General features: G+C 35.4%; 1 protein-coding gene across 6 annotated transcripts in view; it reads right to left on the bottom strand.

Annotated features, from left to right (window-relative positions):
- The window catches only part of TOX (thymocyte selection associated high mobility group box), a 279705-nt gene that overhangs the window by 36829 nt on the left and 222797 nt on the right, over positions 1-20079 (bottom strand). For all 6 annotated transcript variants that reach the window (XM_016120466.2, XM_016120471.2, XM_016120472.2 and 3 more), the window contains exon 4: positions 8067-8348. In XM_016120466.2, coding sequence (XP_015975952.1) covers positions 8067-8348 — 282 coding nt within the window. The remainder of the gene's footprint in view (positions 1-8066; positions 8349-20079) is intronic.

Raw genomic sequence — 20079 nt, 5'->3', positions numbered from 1 at the left:
ATGTTGCTCAATGTTCCTAGCCGTGCTGGGTTTGTATAGTATCTTTGCTTTCATTTTAGGATGCACTGTAAGGAAATGATCGCTCCTTGCTGTGTTTTGGCGTCTGCCGTACCCACGTGCCTGGGCGGTGCCAAGCCATGGGTAAGGCTGCCTGCCACTGGGTATCACCTCCTGATCTGTGGGGGTCTAATTTTTATTTTTCATTTTTCTTGTCTTTCAGAGGGTATAGGAGTAAGCTGCTATTTTAGGTTTTGTGTAATTAACTGGGACTTTGTAACGTCTACTTTCTGGAGGTAGTTCCATCACATATTTGAAAAATACATAATACATGGTCATCGTTTATATGTAAGTCTTCCCTGAAGAAAAAAAGTGTTGCTGTAATTGAGATTCACTTACATGCCAGTAATGAATCGTGTAACAAAAATCTGTTTTTCTTTTTCTTTTTTTGACCACTAAATAGTTGGAATGAATATAGTGATGATGAATATGATTATGATGGAAAAATTAGCCAAATGGATTTGTAATATACTCTGGACTTTAATTTTAAGTATTGTCTGTATCCTGAGTTCTTACTTAGATGAATGAAAGTTTATAATTTTATGTCCTAACTGTCTAAGAGGCCCTGACTTCTAAAGTCTAGAGCAGCACTGTCTCATAGAATTTTCTGGAAAGATGAATTAAATGTACACAATCATCCATGACTAGTGGCTACTGTACTGGATAGTGTGGCACTGTGTATTGGGCATTGTTCTAGAGTACAATATTTTTAGTTACTAGGGTTCTAAGACTGGAGAGTTAAATTTAATTCCAACATCATAATCTTTAGAATAAAGATGAAACCATGTAATGCAAAAATATAAATCCCCACAATGACAAGCACATTGAAGTGAGGACCAGCTCCTGTGAAGCTTTCCATCCTCACAGCATCACTCTGGTATCATAAGTGCAGTGGTTCATCACATATTTCCTTTACACTCCTTTATCCTACAGGGTGGGGCTGAGGCTCAGAATTACAAGACACGGGACATTTAAGATACATATAAAAGTTGCATGAAAATTACAGCAACTAAGAACACGGCTGTGTTGAAGCCTAAATTATAATCCTGATCACCCATAGACTTATTTCCTATCCTATTCAATTAAAGAATTAATGAATAAATAAATACATACACAAATACATAAAAAAATATACTTTCAGGTAAGCTTCACACAGATGCGTGTGTTTAATGTAACTTACTTGGAAACACACATTTGTTTCTAAAACCCCTACAGGTATCCTTAGCTTTTTTGTGATCCACCTCCTCTCATGTCTTACTGCTTAATTATAGTGATGTATTTACTTATTTATCACAAGAAAACAATAATTTTTCACTTTAAAAAAGCATGTGTTAATGGTATTGCTTAGATAATGCCTCTTAAGAATACAGAGCACAGGAGTTAAGACTCTCAAGGAAAGAGAATCACTGATGTTGAAATGTCCCTGGAGAAGTTAGAAATGTCTATAAGCATATTTAAAATAAACTGCCGCGGTCCCACAGCCTGTAATGGAGCTGGGAGAGCTGTTTAATGCACACTATCTTGCAGTAATCGCTGTAGTTTAAAATAGATTTTAATCAAGCACCATCTGCATAATAGGCTGAACAAACAACATAGAACTCTACTTATAACTCTTATCATATAAAGTAAATATTATAAAATCTTCGCCATGAAAACACGGCATATCACAGCACTTTTTTGTGATGGTACTGTTTCTGTAAGTGAAAAATTTTGCTACTTAAATTCATTCTCTTTTCTTTCTAAACAATGCTACCTAAAAGCCCCTTATGAGAATAATTTCAAATAAACATGGAAAGTAAGTCATCTAGTTACTGTGAAATCAGTAAGGCTGTACTACTTCTTTCTTTTTATAATCAGGCTTATTATTATCATTAATAATAATAGTACATTCAATGACTCAAAACTACAGAAAAAAATATGTAAAGTGCTATACTTTTGAAATGATTCATAAGTGTGAGGCATTGTATCTGTATCATAGTTTGTAAAGCAAATTCATTTTTAAAAATCCTTGATTCTGTCAAACATAGCTGAGTATCGTTTTAGGATAAGTTTAGCTAAGATATTCAGTAGCTTTATGTAGGATGAACAATTTGTGTTACTGTCTGGAAAAATCACTTTAAAGTGAGGAAGAGTCAATTATAGTTATATACACCTATTTGTTATATTTATGAATTTTGTTGGATTTATTTGGTCTTTTCTAACTTTGCCTGTCTGTGCCATTAAGTTTACATCTTGCTGATTTGGATAGAGGGTTTTTCCTGCCTTAAAAGAATGCACCAGCTGTTGAGACACGGTCCCACTGAATAAAATGCCAGGTGTCTACATTTAGCCTCACTTTATTTTTATTTCATGAATTAATCAAATACGCTCATTTACCTAAGGTATAAATCATCTAAGAACATACACACCTTGAAAATACTGTCCTAGTATAATTTAGTTACTTAAATGAATTTTAGGAACAATTATCTGAAATTGAGTACTAACTAGCTGTTTGACTGAATTTTATTATTTTCCCCAGAACTACTTTGTTATATTTAGGCTTAACCAATAGGATACTTTATATCTGATAAGTGAAGAATATATATTTTTTCTATTGCTGGGAAATAAAGGCCTCTTTAAAAATATCATACATATTATAGCATGAGGAGCATTGAATAATTGTATAATAAACACTGTTCAATGTGCAAAACACCAGACTTCAAAGACCCAATCTTAAGTCTTGTGTCTTATTGCTAGAGAATTTGACTTGACATTTGGTGCTAACACTGCTTGATTTCACTTAATGTTTATAAAAACCTGTCTGCTTATCATTTTTATTTGGTTCCAGAAATCTTCTTGCTTTAAGAACAGCAGTAAATAAAAAGTAGTTTTGTTTTGTTTTTGTTTTTTTAAAGTCTAGTGACTTGTCCTACTTGCTTTAAGGAAAACAACAACACTTCTCTTTCTCTCCAGAATGGCAAAGCTCATGTATTAAGGAACTAGCTAATTAGTTAGAAACGCTTAAAAACAACTTTTTAAGTGAAAGCAGGAATCCAGATAAGTAAGCAAAGTACTGAAGACAGATTTTATCTTGAAGATAATTGTTGAATTTGGTGAAATTGAGTCAAAGGCATAGTAGATAGAAGATAAAACTCATTGCTGGCGAAAAGTGGGATTTTAAAAAGAAGGTTCCAATTAAAGTCAGAATGGAAAAGAATTAGATTCTCAGAACAAAAGAGAAGTAAAATGATTTATCATATATGTGCCTTCCTAAGACCTGAAGGGATAATACTAAATGGAGAGGGGGGAAATGTCTTTTGTGATAATTCACAAATGGAAGCCAGCATTTTTAAGGATTTATAACCCTGAATGCATGCTACTTGGATAATTTTAAAAAAGCATAAGGCAAACGTTGCTCTAGATTGTAATGGTCCAAGGTACTTGGTAGAAGCAAACACAAATCATCTTTAGAGGAATCCACTTTATGAGACAAAGTCTCATAAAGTTCTCATCAACATCAGCTCTCATTCCAAAAGCAAAAAGGCAAAATGAAACAAGGTATTAAAACCAAGAACCCCAGCAACTATAGACACTAGAATCAGACCCCAAATCACTTCATGTATTGAAAGTAGCAAATGCTTAAAGGAACGAAAGAAGTAAGTATATGGATCAAGACCAAACAACTAAAGTCCAAACAAATCTGAGAAAGAAACAGATAAAACGAGAAATATAAAATAACTGTAATTAAAGCCTCAATAAATCAGCTTTGTTTCAGACTAGATATTGCTAAAAAGAGAATTATGAACTGTGAAATTAATATAAATAAATTAATCAGAATGTAATACAGAGGGGCAAGAAAATGGATAATATAAAAGAATCATGGAAGATAGAAAAAAGTATAGTATATCTTATCAGAATTACACAATAAGAAGGGAACAAGAAGAGGGTAGAGGAAATATCTGAAAAACAGTAATGGCTGAAAATTTCCCAGAACTGATGAAAAACAGAAATATTTAATTTCAGGATAAATTTAAAGAAACCCATACACATCACGGTGAAGCTGAAGGACACCAAAGGCAGGAGAAGATCTTAAAATTGGTCAGAGTAAGAACAGATTACTTTCAAAGGAAAGACGGTGATGTAGTAGAATTTTCAAAAGCGATAATCAAAATCAGGACTCAATGGAGTAATATAATACCTTCATAATAGAAGAGAATCACTGTCAATCTAAAATTCTATACTTAGTGGAAGTACTTTTTAAGGTGATTATGTTCCCAACAGATCCTCACGAAAGAAAAATTTAAAGACATAGGAAAAATAATGTGAATAAATCTAAAGGAAAAAATACACTAAAATAATAAAAAAAGTATTTCTTAAATTTTGTGTATTCAGTTACAGAAATTAATTCAATTATCATTAAAATAAACAATAGCAATAACTGTCGTAGTATAAATAGGAAGGAGAGTGTTTGGAGCCAAAGTTAATGTCAGAAGAGTAAAGATACTGATCAGTGTTAGACTTTTATGTGTTTGTGTGTTAGGGGTAGTTACTAAATAGACAGAAAGAGTATAAAATTTTCAACCTTAAAATGGGAAATTATGGAATAAGAAAAATAAAACCATCTCAAAGAGGGTAAGAAAGAGAAAAGAAACATAGAACACGTGGGAAAAATAGAACACAACATAGTTAAATGGCAAAATAAACCCAAATATTTTAGTACTTATGTTAATGTAAATGAAGTCAGTTTCATTTAAAAGTAAAAGATTATCTAACCATGTGCAATTTACAAGAGACACATATAAAACTTAAGCAGAAGGGTTGAGAGTAAAAGAATGGAAAAATATAAATTGTGATTCTTAGCCCATAATTCCCTTAAAGGGAAAACTGCACTAAAAATATAGTTGTAATGTCAGATACTTTAAGTGCCTTAAAGTGTATGTTGTATTACAAGTAGTGGATTATAGGCTTAGAACAACAAGCTACTCACGTTTATATTTCTTTGATGTTTTACTGTATGTCTAGTTTATGACTTTAGGCTGTCAACACAGCTCCATAGCAATCAGAACCATGGGTAGTGTTTGTAAGGTGATAATTTACTGATGTATTTACAGTATATCTCTCTTAACACAAATTTATTTCATTTAATTGTTCAACTAGATAAACTGGAATTAATATGTAATTACTTAAGAGAGCACGGAGTGTTAAGAAGGAAGCTTTAAAGGCTTTTTCTGGTGCGAGACTAAATATTCTTCTTTAATTCTCTTGTTAGAAATGATTTAAATGATCCTTTTGACTTAATGCTATTTCACACTTAACTGGAGAGGTTGCAATACAACATTCCACATAAATCCTGCTCACATATAAAGGAAAAACCTCAGTTTAATCTTTAACTGTAATGAAGACTACTCGAGCATTTTTATCACAGGATTTTTTTTAGTGATTTAATAAATATAACTTGAATAAATGGGTAGGAGGATCTCCAATTAGAGGGATGAACATGTGTAGAGGTGGCATGGGAGGATAGATTTACCTAGATGGAAAATACAGCTATACTAAACATAAACTAGAATATTTGTAGAGACAAAGAGTCATTTTGATGAGAGCATTCTTGAGAAATCCAACCCTAAGCCTTCACACACAGCTAATCAGGAATATAACACTATAGAATATAAGTTCTATTATACACTGCTTATATAATCATTAATAGTGAGCTATAAATGATTTCGCCATGTGCATTTGGAATGGTTGGATAGGTTACTCACTGGCAAAATTTCACATCAGTCCAGAAGCTCATAACATACAATTCATGTCTCAGCAAAATTATAGATATGGACCTTGTGGGTTAACAGGAAATGGCAGAATCTGTGAATGTTAATTCTATGAATTTCTGGTTTCCATTCAGTCTTCTATTTATATAAGTTGAAGAGTGTGAAAATGCTATTGTAAGTAAGAATAATCCTGCATAAACTTTACTGTCAAAAGATGCTACTAATTTTGCATTAAATGTCTTGAAATTCTAGCAAGGAATACTTATAAAGATATTATCCAGATGCACAAATATTCTTTACCATGAGTAGAATATAATTTTCTCCTTGCAATATAGTATATATCATCTATGTTTAGGACATTATCTCGAATTATCTGTACCTAATCCAATCCCTAAAACATGGCCACACAAAGTTCTTGATGTTCACATTTGGATCCAGGTACTCACTGGCTGTTGGATACCATTGGAATAATACCTATTTTATTAAGAAAATTGTTTTGTCCCCCAAATGATCAGTTAAAGGTCAGGCTTTCTCTAGCCCAATGCATTATTTATGTAATATCGATTAGTCTCCTCTTGCCGTTTTACCTTACTCAATAAGAGAGTGGCTAACTGACAATAGGGAGAGACCGCGGAGGGTGGACGGGATCAGCACAGGTGATGATGTTTAGTTGTGCAGCTGCTTTAAAATGTACCTGGGCTTTGTTTTAAGATAGCACACATGGTAATGGTCATGAAGAAAGAAGTTTACACTCACAGACATCTAGAAACAGGAGGCATGGCGTGCCATGCAAGGTTGTTTAGGAAGCCTTTATTGGGTTTTTTGAGGGATGGATGGGCAAGGCAGGGCAGGTATCCTGAGTAAGCTTTGGATTGGATAGTTTGAACAATGTCGGTGGGCTCTGGGCTATAGAGGTGGTCTCTAGTGTCTGGTACCTGGTCCTGGGGGTGATTTAGAGCAGGGGAATTATTGGCTTGGTGTGAGAGTTTGATAAAGGAGACAGTTGGGCATGTGGACTTGGGTTGGTTGGTTGTTGGTCAAAGGTGCTTGCAGGGAAGTCATTCACTGTCTCTAGGAATTAGCTAAGCCTGGAAAGGGGCAGCTTTTCTAAAACTAAGGCTCCGACTGCCGGGGCATCAAGAATGGCAAACATAATAAAATATATTCAATATAGCAGGCTTGTCTTTGTCATCAGGCTAAATAAATCTACGAGTCATTATTTGCCTTGATCTTTGAAAAATTAGTGTAACTGCTAGAAAGGTAACCATATACACTAGATTAGAATCTCATAGTGTTGCCTTTGGTAGCATGTTGACAAGTTTAATTTTCCAAAAACAAAATTCTCACAAAAGTGAAAAGAATCAAAGGACTGTCACAAGTGACAATTCGTTAGTAATATTTTTAAAAAGAGGAGGAATTAGAGGTACTCATATAAATGTGGTTATTTTTCATAGCAACTAGGCACAAGAGTCCTTCTTTCTTGGACTAATCTGGAAGATAACTGACTGATAAGTAAGGCAATAAAGAGATAATTTGGGGGTTTTGAGTGAAAATGTGCTTGGTTTTAGAACAGTCATTTAGAAAAGCTGCTACCGATACTTTAAAGAACTACCTTCTGCAGCTAATTTTCCAATCTAAGGATATTTAAGACAGGTCTTCCTATGCAGATAACTTAATGTGACAGACAGACATGGGGTTAACAAAAGGTAAGCAATGAAACATTGAGGCTTTTTTTTTTTTTTTTCTAGAAGGCAGTCATCTAACATCCCTGCCCCTTACTTTCCTTGTCTTCGGGTTGGGTCAGCTGGTCTCAAAGGTTTCATCTAACTATCACACACACACACACACACACACACACACACACACACACACACACACAGAGCTATCCCTGGGATGTTGCCTTCTTAAAATAAAACTGTTAAATGGAAATCGAATTTTTTGAAGGAGTTTTGAATGTTGAGTCCTACAAGAATTATTCTCCCTTATGCAGACCCTATTTTGTGAGTGCAATTTACTTTTATGCTTAATACATCTGTATTAAAAGGATTTGTTAGGGACTTAAAAATGTAATTGGGTAAGCAGATGATTTAATTTGTTCAGTTTATACCCCACGCTTTATTTAAAAAGTATGTCCCCCACCAATGTTTCTTCATTTAGATAATATAAACTTATACCCACCACAGGTCAAGGAAGGTGCCAAACGATACTTATTTTTAGGCAACAAACATTTTCCTGTATGTCTTAGAAATAACCTAGTTCTACCTTAGATGTTTCATCGCCTTCATCTTCGTGCACCGAACTGGATGGAGAAGGAGTTGCAGACTTGCTTCCAGGTGGAGATGGTGAGTTGTGGGGGACACTGCTTCCTCCCATATTCAATCCAAGCTGAGCACTTAGCTGGGACTGGTTGATGGTGGTCAACTGGCCATGCTGCATCATTCCCGGCTGCTGCCTGATATCTGCAGGCTGACCCCTTGGTCTCATGGCCGCCATCTGAGGATGGGAGCTATATTGAGTTCCTTCTGGGTTCCGTATGTCTTGCATCTACACAAAAATTGAATAGAAATAATATTTTTAAAACATGTTTCTGAAAAATTTTTTCAAATGTCTTTAGACTTTAAAAATTCTGTAGGATGTCCTGCTAAATTATATACATTTCCACTTCCTCACCAAAACCTCTCAGGAGTTGAATAATGCTAAGAGTGTATAAAGGTGCTATTACTAAAAGAACAGAATTTGAGAATTAGATCAACATCACATTTCATTACTCAAGAGCTGAGTAATTATATTTACAGTCCATCTTTACTAATTTACTAGTTTCATCTTTACTAATGAAATATAAACATATCATTAATAGATATTTATGGTATAAGTTTCGAAATATTGATACTTACTTGAGTGTCAGAAGTATATATAATTATTAGAGAATACAGCACTCACGGCAATTCAAGAAACCCTATTTCTTTTATTCTGATTATTTAAGAGAGGTTCTGGGAGTGGTTCTCAGTTTAACTCTACACAGGCGAGTATTGGCCAAAATGATCTACTAACTTCCAGACTCGGAACACTTACAGGCTGGTATTAACAAATTGATTAATTGACTATTGAAGTGATTTGAAGGCACAGTCAGATTGGAAAGTGAAGCTCTAAAGTTGCAAGGTCACCATATTAATCCATTATGCTATCTGGGTCACTGCTTCTTAGCCTTAATGAGACTCACTCTTGTAATTCAAGCAATGAATTTCGTCTCTGCAAGGATTAGAATTAAAAGCATTGGAGGATGAAGCTCTTAACGTATCTAGAGGTCAAATCTGCTGTATAAAAGGAGTATGGTGGATTTCACTTAATGTTTCCCTGGCATTTTCAAACTTAAAATAATGGGGACTATTTTGTGATACTTATAGAAGTAGCGCAGTTTTTCACTGTGAAGGGGCTTGGAGATTTCATGCAGTTCTTGGTTTATCAAACAAGAGAAAAAAGGAGAAAAAAAGAAAAAAGATAGGCAGGGAAGGTTTATGTGGTTAAAGTCACACTTACAACTGAAAAATAAAATTAATAATATCTTTCTCGGTTTTGTTAAAAAAAAAAAAATCCCACATGGTGTCAGAATGCCTAGTAATTACCTGTCTGCAAATGTTCTCATGACATGGAAATACTGTAAAGGTCAATTAAGTAACTTAGTCATAGACTTTTTTTTTTTCCTCTCTCTTTTGGTAATAAAATTATTTTCTACAGAGCTCTCTAGTCACTTTACTAACCTCGTCAGTTCCATCTGAAACTGAAGTCGTGACAGGCAGGGTCTGCCTGCGCTTTAGGTTTACCGTCTTCACTGTGGGGTCGCTTATTAGTCACCCCTTCACACCTTTCTAGCTCTTACTGCTGTTTCGTCTTCATCTTCAGTCGTAGGCATCCTAAAATTTGGCTCTTCTTGGCTAGGGCTTACGCTGGCCCATGGCTTTGTACCTGCTGTTTTCCTGGTCAAAATCAACATTTTTCTCCATAATTTAAACTATATTCCTCCAACCCTTCAAGAGTAGCTCATAGTTCTCATTTTTATAAAGTCTCTCATTAAGTACTTATTACTATTCTATGATATATGATAGAGCTTCAAAGGCCCTTAGTGACATTTTCACAGTCTATAGAAGGGGAACTTTAGGGGCAGGCCATAGTACTGCCTTGTGGAATGTCTGTGAAGAAAATATATAAATAAATATAAATGAATAAACGAATGAATAAAACTCAGAGAGATTAAATGACTTCCCCAAGCCACAGAGTTAAAATCTACATCTCTCAATTCTTTGATACTTCCTACTATATTAAGCAGCTGATTCAACGTTTTCTGTATCCCACAGAGTTATAACTAAAGATAATCAAAAATACCTTGTCAAATGTCATCCACCCAAATTGATTGTTTTTATCTATTGCCTCCACTCACCTTTACTAAAATAGTTTTGGTTCCTTCTTAGGTGTTCATGTAACTTCTATAATCTGATCTTTCATGTGAAATAACACTAGCTTTCACGGACATCCTGAAGGTTGTGTTACTGACAGATGGTACCACAAAAATCAGGACCAACTTTTGCAAATACATAGAAGACGCAGTATATGCTAAATATCCTTTAAGGCCTACTCTCCAATGTTTTGAAGAGGTATTTTATTAATGTCTTACTGTGTTTTTTTTTTCTTAGACTCTTAGAATGTAGAACAGTTCTCTCATTGTAGGCACAGAGTAATGGATGCTCAAATGGGCCCTGTCCTATACAGGGCAGCCTCCTCTCCCAGTTGCACCAAATACAGCACTTAAGTGCATGTTTAAACATGTATGTTTACAGGAGGTCACTTCTTTATAGTTTAATAAATTAAAAATGTTTGCTAACAAAAACATACTTTAAATTATCTTTCAAAAAGTATTCAGTGATTTGATACATTGATATCTTCTTCATGTAAATCCCAAGTTACAAAGCATGAGCCATTTGTAATTTATCTGTTTGGTGCTCACTCTTTAATCTCACTCTTTCAGAAATATGGTTTTAACATGATATTGCAGAGGATAATATCTAAATTGACTTACATACAGTTTCCAGATTTATGACCACAACCAAGGGTTTTCAAAAGTCTAAAGCAATCTCACTTTATAGCATCTATCTCTTCTACCATTTTAAAATCATTTTTATTGTTTTCCCATGTTAATTAGTGTTGTGAGCACTAAAATTTGTATTCCCACCTTTGTACTATTAGTAGATGAAGGTGAGCATGGCTAAAGAGTGTTAAAGAATCAATTTGGGTAGGCACAATGAAGTACTCAACAGGGCACCTCTTTTTCAACAAACTCATCATTAGTTCCAAATATCATGTCCCCAGTGGTGTTAGGCCATGCAGATAGCAGCTTTAACACCAAATCAAAAAATAATTTTCTTGTCTGGAGGGTGGCCAGGACAACTCAGAGAGCATAACTCTCTCTTAGCTCTCAGACGCACTTAGAAATAGTCAGATCTTAACACCCATGGTCGCATCTCTGAATTAGGACTATTTCCATTTTACCTTGCTTTCAGAGGAGTCGGTTCAGTATTACTCACTGCCTAATGGATGATATGCGGAAAACTGAACTGGATGGAGTTTGATTGCTGATAAATAATAATTAGTTAGCTCATGAAGGTAAGCAAATATTTTGATTATTGGCTTCCTTCTAGGAAGATATTGATTGATTACAAGTCTTAACGTCGAATACAAAACCTCCACTTACAAAATGTTATTTCCTCCTCATCTCCAAAATTTTGAATGTATTGTGAGTAATTAACTTAAATCCTGCTTAATGACAGCTGCTGTCTTCTCTGATTCTTCCTGCCTCCTCTATTGACTTCTCTTCCTCCTACAATCTCCACCCCCAAATGATTCCCTAACATCCTATTTCTGGGTCACACTTCTTCTACCTGGCTAAAATTCACTGTGGTTTTGTTAATGGAGAATATCCTAAATTAAAATGGACAGTTCTGGCCCAAATTCCAAGTCTTGACTCTGCAACCACATGCCGGACATCACTACTTAGCCATTACCCTGCTAGAAACAAAAACAAAGTTTTCTTTCTCAAACCCATTTTGTACTATGTGCCAAATTTCTGTTGATGACACCCTCATCCTCCCCGTCACCTCTACTCAAGATGTTCTAGTAATTTTTGATTCTGTCCTTTTCTATCAAACTCTTGTGAGTCTCACTGAATCTATTTTAAAATACATCTTCCATTTGCCTTTCCTTTTATTCCCACATTCATTCACGTATATCAGGCCTTTATTACTTCTTCACTTGCAATAGCTACTTAACTAAAAAGAATCTCTTCTCATCTACCTGGAGGAGTCCCGCAAAATTAATCTTCATGAGCTATGGGCTCAAAAACTTCCCAAGGATATCCGCCTATCAAATTGAATCCAATCTCTTCAGCATGCCATTGAAGGGTCCAAGTAAATCTTATTCCTTATAACTATTCTACACACAGTTTCTTGTTCAGGCAAACCCAATTAATTTCTATTCTTTGCCTAAGTCTCCCCCCCTTGGACATGCGTCGTTGTCCATGTTGTTCTGTTCACATTCATTTTCTGAGTATTTTCTGTCTGAAATTCTAAAAATCGGTAAAAAGAAACCATGCTTTGCTCAGTGATTTGTGGTCTGTATAATATTTTTACCTACTGAGACTTATAATTCCTCTTTGAGGCAACCTGTAGGAATGATTGTTTTGCACAAGTTCATCAAGGATGAAGAGGTTAAATGATCTCACATCTCTTTCCCAACAGAAATTAAAGGACAAATGAAATATGCTTATTTTAAATGTTTGTGTTCTTTTCACAACTCCACGATGCCATTACTTCATTCACATATCCACACCCTAAATATATTTTAAAGTGAAGTGTAAAAGTCAGTTGATCTACAAAGCTTCACGAACTTTTTTATTCTGAACTGCCCAAACATTTTGTTTGTACTTTCTCTATAAGATACCACTTTCAAATTTCTCAGTTTAATGTGTATGAACCTTCTAGACAGTTATCTTGATTAGTACATAACTAATTAAGTTGGGTATTTCAAGTATTCAAAAATATCTGCTGAGTCAGTATATAAATGAAGAAATAAATGCTACAAGTATAAACTAACTTTGATTTTTCTTTTTTCCTGTGAACTTCACTTAGCATTGGTCACAAGATGAAAAGAAAATTTGAATAATGGCTGTCTCCCTTTGTGGCAGAAACCTTGAACTGGACTCTCGGACATTCATCATGTTTGTTCTGAGGAACAGACCTCTATTTAGCTGTCTTGCCAAGAAGCTATGTGTGGCCATGTGACCATGTTTTGGCTTATAAAATGCAAGTAAAAGTGTTATGTGGTATTTCTAAGAAATCTCTCGAAAGGAGAGGGCTCACCTTCCTTTGTTCTTTTCTGCTGGGAAAAATGTGGAATTGATGATGGGAGCTTGGGAAAATGTCTTGGACCAAGAGGTATCACCCTTAGGACATTGGAGGCATGAGAAAGAAGGTGCTTGCGTGTGTGTCTGATTATTACGGAGCCACCAGTCCCTGGACAATCTGCTTACTGTGGGAATCTTTAATGAAAAGGGGAAGTACATGCTTATCTTTTTTTATAGTCATTATCATTATGAGTTTATTATATGCAGCTGAACCTAATCTTCATGGATCTACACTAACAGATTATAAACTCAAAAAAGCAGGAATAGAATCTATTTTGTTGACCATCGTAGATCTAGCAAAGATCTTGGTGTACCATAGGCACTAAACACGTATTTCTTGAGTCACACTGAATAGATGTGTAGGTCGAGCACAATGAGGATTGATGATGCTGGCTTCATATACATAGTGTTACAAATCTTTGATCTCTTGTGAATTGCATTTGCTAAATTCTCAGGAATCAAATGTCCCTAAGGTATAATCTATTGTGTGTATTTCTCATTTTGTTCTTTTCAAGCCCAGTGAATTTTACTTTTTCTTAGCAAAAAGTCCTGCATATCGCTGGCATTTTAGTTTTGAATGGCTCTTAATATGTTTTTCTCCATTGGGAAACACAATTCATTGAAAATAAATACTAGATTTTACTTTTTTTTTTTAGAAAATCAGAACTGTTTCCTTAAATTTTACAGATTGCTGTTGAGGACTAATATTGTTCTATAATTACGAGAACAAAAAATGTCAATTAAAATAATGGAGGAGGATTATGATGATGAAGAAAAGATTTCATTTGAGTTCCTTCAAAACCTTATTCCAATTAATGGAAATAAAAGCTCAATTAAAATCAGTTAGGAAACCAGAGCAGATGTCACATACTTTGCCTCATGACCTGCCTTGTAATCCATGGCTTGATGCTAATGCCATGTTCCTTTCTCCCCTTGCCCGGTCACTTACAGCAGTAGGAACTCCAGGTTGGAGAGAGCCCTGAGGCACTATCTAATACATGGGGGACCCCGGAGGCACTATCTAATACATATTTCAGCATGCATTTGCTCTTTATTTTCCTTGGATTTTCTTTGAAAATGAAAAAAAAAGTACCCAGGTTGCTCATCTTGGATTAATTTTAAAAATGAGTAACGTTTAGCTGTAACTGTAGTACCAAAAGGGAAAAAAAAAAATCCTCGGGACAACATAAGTTGTATTAGTGACTAAATGGTGCTAGAATTGCACACTTGAATGGCACCAGAACCACCCAAGGCCTGCGCTTCAGTGTCTAAAACTGCGTGTTTCACAATCTTTCCAGAGTCTGTTTTCTTTTTTCAAATATCAGCATCCTTCCCAGTCGAACACGCAAGCCTTGAAAGCTATCATTATCTCTGCCTCTAGCAGACAATCCATATCAAAACAGTTGTACACATAAAACCCTAACGACATCTTGGCGCGCTCTGATCCAGCTGTTTGAGTGAATAGCATTTGGTGAACAGAGCCTGGAACATGGGGAGGCCTGAGGCCTTATTTGCTAATGTGGCTCACCAGCTGCTGCTTTCTGTGGTCTTTGCAGGCGAGGCCTGGAAGCTTGCCAGTTGCAGCAGGAACAAGAGAACATGAGGAATCTCTGAAGCCCTTCCATTTACCCCTGTCTTTCAGCATTTGACACCCTTTGCTGCTGAGTGCTTTCCCCAGGGCTAGGAGGAGACCCTGCTGGCTTAGGCTGTGACAAGTGCTTACTCTCGGTCCCTTTTATACACACTATCAAACACACACCATCCTTAGCAACTAAATAAAGACTTCTGAGCCTTGCTTTTGGTACTGCTTTCATGCCTGTATGATTAATCAGGCCAGGAAGGCTAAGCGGTTCCATTTTTCTTAGGAATAATGCAATCTAAGAAGCTATGAGAAAAATGTAAATGTTGATATTATTTAAGTCCCCAATTTGATTACATATTTTTGCCAGGGATTCAATTAATATGCAAATATATATACTAGAACAAGTGCATGGGTAAATTTAATTATCAAATTTTATTTATTATTTTCCTAAATGCATTTCAAGAGGGAGCTAAATTATTTGTTGTCCAAACAAATTAAATAAATTGTTGCTATGTGAGCATCTTGTGTGATCTATTTATTATTTAAAAGTGTGTATTTTAAATAAACTAACATTTTTGCTATTAGACTTTTCACGTCAAAGACTGATAATTGATGTCAAAAGAAGGGAAATCTGGAAAATACATATGCAAAGCCCATGCTGTATTTTTAAAGATTAGGAAAAATGAGGTAAAAAAAAAAGATTGGACCTTTTTATGAAAATGTATTTTAATCCTCAATGCAGGGTGAGGATAACTTGATTTCGGCTATAAAGTTCCCCAAATAAAATAGTTTTCAATGTTAACATTTGGAATCTACTTTTCTTCCAAAAGACACTATGAACACATAGGGCTTAGATTTCTTTAGAATATACTAAAATGGAATATTTGTAGTTTAGTTAGGGTAAATAGTCATTGTAAAACCAATTATCACAGGAAAGCAAGAACTCTGGATCACAATTCATTAGATGTTTGCCAAATGGAAGGATGTAGCCCTCTCTACAACCACCATCCCTGGAGGAGATTAAAACCCCCTCAAAAAACAAATGCTCATACTCACAGGAACTCACACAATACCTCGCCACCCTCCTTCCTCACACTGTGGCCTCTCCATTGTGGCCTTTTCCATAACTCAAGTGATTTTATATGTTAGAGGAAAATATCATGGAGAGTTTTAAAACTCATGGCTAAAAATTACACTGGCTAAAGTTCATTTCACCAATTTTTTAATTTAATTAATTAAAATTCTATGTTCTCTCAAGGACGAACCAAAGATCTGACACCGAATATCAGAAAGCCAGAGAGGGAGGGTGGAGACCCTGATTCCCAGAGACTTTCCCCTGGTGCTGGCCCGCCCGGACCAAACTCGACTTTTATTTCTGTCACAACCCCTAGAAAGAGGTGTCTTCGTGGCTCTTGTGTATGCATCTGGATCCATTTTTAGAAATGTAACTGATAAAGCAGTTTACACCATTTTATTTGATTTCTTTTTCCTCTTTTTTCTAGACAGGAGTAAGTTCGCTGCAGTGGAAGGAACTCTGCTCATGATGTCAACAGCCGGTTCTGTTTCTAATGAGTTGTCTTACTTTTCGACCTCCATAAATAGTGATAAGAATTTTCAACAACAACTGTTTATTGAGTGCCTACTTTGTTGCAGGCATTGATCTCAGTATCCGGTAAACCACAGTGACCACACACACCAAAATCCCTGCCCTTATGCAGCTTACTTTCTAGTGGGGTAAATAGATAATATGATAAGTAAATATTCGATGTAGTTTGTTTGACAGTGGTAAGTTCTAAGGAAACAAATATGAGAGAAGTGCGCTGACCTTAAATGCTCGCTTTAAAGTGCTCTTGTGAGGATTAACTAGGATAAAGACTAAGACACTTTGTCAAATGTAAACTTACTTTCATGGTTGTTGTGCAAGTCGCTGATGTTTATCTATTGTTATCACACTTGTGTCTCTTTCCCTGACTAGTTCTAGTTCACAGTGAGCCACTGACATAATTGTGACCAAGTAGCCTGGAAGCCAAAGCTTGCGTTTGTGGAGCCCTTCACCAGGATAAGCTGGGCGGGCAGCTTATGTCACAGAGCACAGGTATCACTGTGAGAAAGCAAACAGTCCAGATAAACACTGAACTTATAACCCGGATTTCAACAGCTTCCTGATCAAGGCATAGGCTAACTGGTAGATACAAAGTTCAGAAAAATGTAATACATGAAAAGGTATTCGAGTTCATAGTACACCATTCTCTTCCATCAACTCTGTACATGTAATCTCTCCTTTGGATCATGATGAAGGCCGGGAGGTTACGGGATGTAGTTATGCCTTTTAATCACACAGTTGGAAAGATGTTTTTTGCTCACATTGAGGCACCCATTCCTAATGGCTTCATGCCAACACTATTTGTCTCCTGCTGTTATTGTTAAACTACCAGCTTCAATATGATCAAGCTTGACACTGTGCTTCAGCGAGCCCTTGGAAGGGCTCCTCGGCCTGGGTCAAATGAAGGAAATGAGAAAATGTGCAACAGGCAAGATCAACTGTTAATTGACAAGGAACATCTCTTATAATTCCAATTAATGGCCAGAAATAAAAGTTCACAGACTAAAAGCTCTGTCTTATTTAAAAGGGTTTGGAGGACCATCTGGTTCATCCTCTGATTCCCAAAACATTTGAGTTAGTAGTTCCTACAAACTTGTGCACTGCCAGTGATGAGTCTATGAGTCTGCTTTGGGTCTACCTGTGATTAGGTTCAGTGAAGCTTTTTTTTTTTTTGGTATAGATTGTGCCTTTTGCATCTGTGCTCCAAAGTGTAGGCAGTGCTTTGTTCAGGAGCTGTAATCTTCTGTTAAAGTGTATTCAAACATGCTACTGTCTGTTCGCATCTCCTCCGCTTTGATGTGCCCAGGGAAGGGATTAAATAATGTGCCTTATTTTCAGAGCACTTTCAAAGGATTGTGTGCATGGAAACAACAACAACAACAAAAAGTGGATTGGAAGGATAGGTGATAAGAAATTTGGGAAAGCTACGAGACATGCCCTATGGGAGTTATGGTTTTTACCTGTGAGAACTAGCTCAGTATATTTATAGCATCACAAGTCAGTTGAAATGATCCTCTATACTATATTTAAACCTGAAAATTTAACTGAATTTCATACTTTCCATTGGAATGTTAATGGGATGCTAGTAAAAGTGGCGATGTCAAGTGGAATATTGACTTCTTAGCATCGGTTCAGAAAAGTGATATTTGAGTTCATTTAGAGGCTCTTAAATCATTAGATACACATGACATTCACTTAAAAGTACATCTCAAGAAGCAAAATTAAAACCTTATATTCTGCTTGGACCAGATAGCTTCCCTGTGCAGAATATTTGTATGCTCCCAACTTATTGGGGGCTTAAAGAAAAGTGTAATTTTAAATTAGTATTTTATTATGGAAATCTTCCAATAATCCTTTTAATAATATATTATAAAACATTAAAATAGTATGAAGTTAAGATAGGAAAAGGCTGGAAATCCTCTTCTATTGAGTATATTAATAACTTGGTAAAATCAGTCGAGGAAAATTACAATGTCTTTCAGTTCCTTTAAAGTGTCTGACTCTGTAAGTGACCTTAAGCTTCTTTAAAACAATTAAAAGATTCAAATATTTGCCTGCCAAAATTTTATAGCATGTTAGATAATGGGATGGATGTGGTTATATACAGTCTCTATATTTCTGGGTATACTTAATTTACTTAATATTAACATTATGCACTCATTTATGCTTTTATATACTTTGAGTCATGTAAGGTCAAGGTCTCAAAACCAATCATAAAAACTACTGACTGCTATTCATGCTAATATAATAACCCTTTCTTTAAAACAACTGCCAATAAATTTCATTATAAAAAGTTATTAAAAGGGTTAAAAACCTATTAAATGTCAAAGAATTTGCCTGACTCAAACTTCTAATAAAGAAAGAGAATAGGCTTTCTTTCTGAATTATTTAAATCTTTACTGACTGTGCACTGAACCATGAAATTAGAAAAGTGTTATGAGAAGTGTTCTCTGGTTTTTATAAAAGTTGGAGCCCAGAATGTATCAAGCCATAGTCTTTAACTAGACTAGTTAAAGCAGTAGGTTTTTAATCCCAAAGACATGGCTTCCACTGATATAAAGGTCATAATTAAAACTCTATCCTGTGACTTGGTGATAATAAAATTTTTATTACAGAAGCACACATGTTCATTTAAAATATATGAGCTACATGTCCTAATTTTAATTTGGACAAATATCTTCAATTTCTTTTTGATCTTTCAATGTCCACTAACACAGTCCCACTTAAACAATAATTACGTTTTAATAGAGGCTAATTTTAAAGCACCGGAATTAAGAATTTGAATTATCTATCATTCGCAGGTTTAACATCTCCCAAATATATGTTAGAATTAGATAAATGTCTAAAGAGTTAAAAAAAAATCATAATTCTGCATAATTATAACCTGTGTGATGATGACATAAAATAAATTTGGGTACCAATTAATAAAAATAGCAAACATACCTTCCATATTTTAAATCTGTTTCTCCAGGAAATTACACTTAGCAGAACCAATTTGAACTGGTCTATACTTAACAAGCAGGTAATTGTCTACAGATCAGTTTCTTCAACAACTCAGTCCTAGCTAGCCTTTGCTAATTGTGGTCTTAAGTCCTCTTATTAAAACTATCTAATACTTGTTGGCTCCACCAAATACATCAAGCACAGTGCTAAGAAGTTTATATGTATTGCCTTATTTAACCTTTATAAGAACCAAATGAGAATGCCACAACCATGAAGAACCAAAGGCCCAGAGGTAGGATTCTTCAGTTCTCTGGTAAATGGACCATCTAGAATTTGTCTCAGACTGACCTCAAATCCTATATCATAATCATGATGGCTCTGCTATTGACACTGTATGATTTGATGTTTTTAGATGTTTTCTTTTTTTTTAAACAAAGGATGATTGGAAAAGCTTGCTTGGGAAGATGCAGCTGGAACTCAGAATGAGTGAATTTCATGCACTGATTCTTTGGGTAGGAAATTCATTTTAATGAACACTTACTCTGTGCCTGGTACTATGACAGGTTTTAGGGATAAAAAGCAAAGACTGTCCCTGTGCTTGAAGAGCTCAGGGTGAGGGGACAAACTATAAACAAGTCAGAGGGGATTAATTCCTGTCATTGAAAGTACACTGCTATTGAATTGCAGAGGAGGAGGT

The sequence above is a fragment of the Rousettus aegyptiacus genome, unplaced genomic scaffold, assembly GCF_014176215.1.
Source record: "Rousettus aegyptiacus isolate mRouAeg1 unplaced genomic scaffold, mRouAeg1.p scaffold_m13_p_15, whole genome shotgun sequence".
NCBI classification, from domain to species: domain Eukaryota; kingdom Metazoa; phylum Chordata; class Mammalia; order Chiroptera; family Pteropodidae; genus Rousettus; species Rousettus aegyptiacus.
This window is presented reverse-complemented; position numbering and strand designations above follow the sequence as displayed.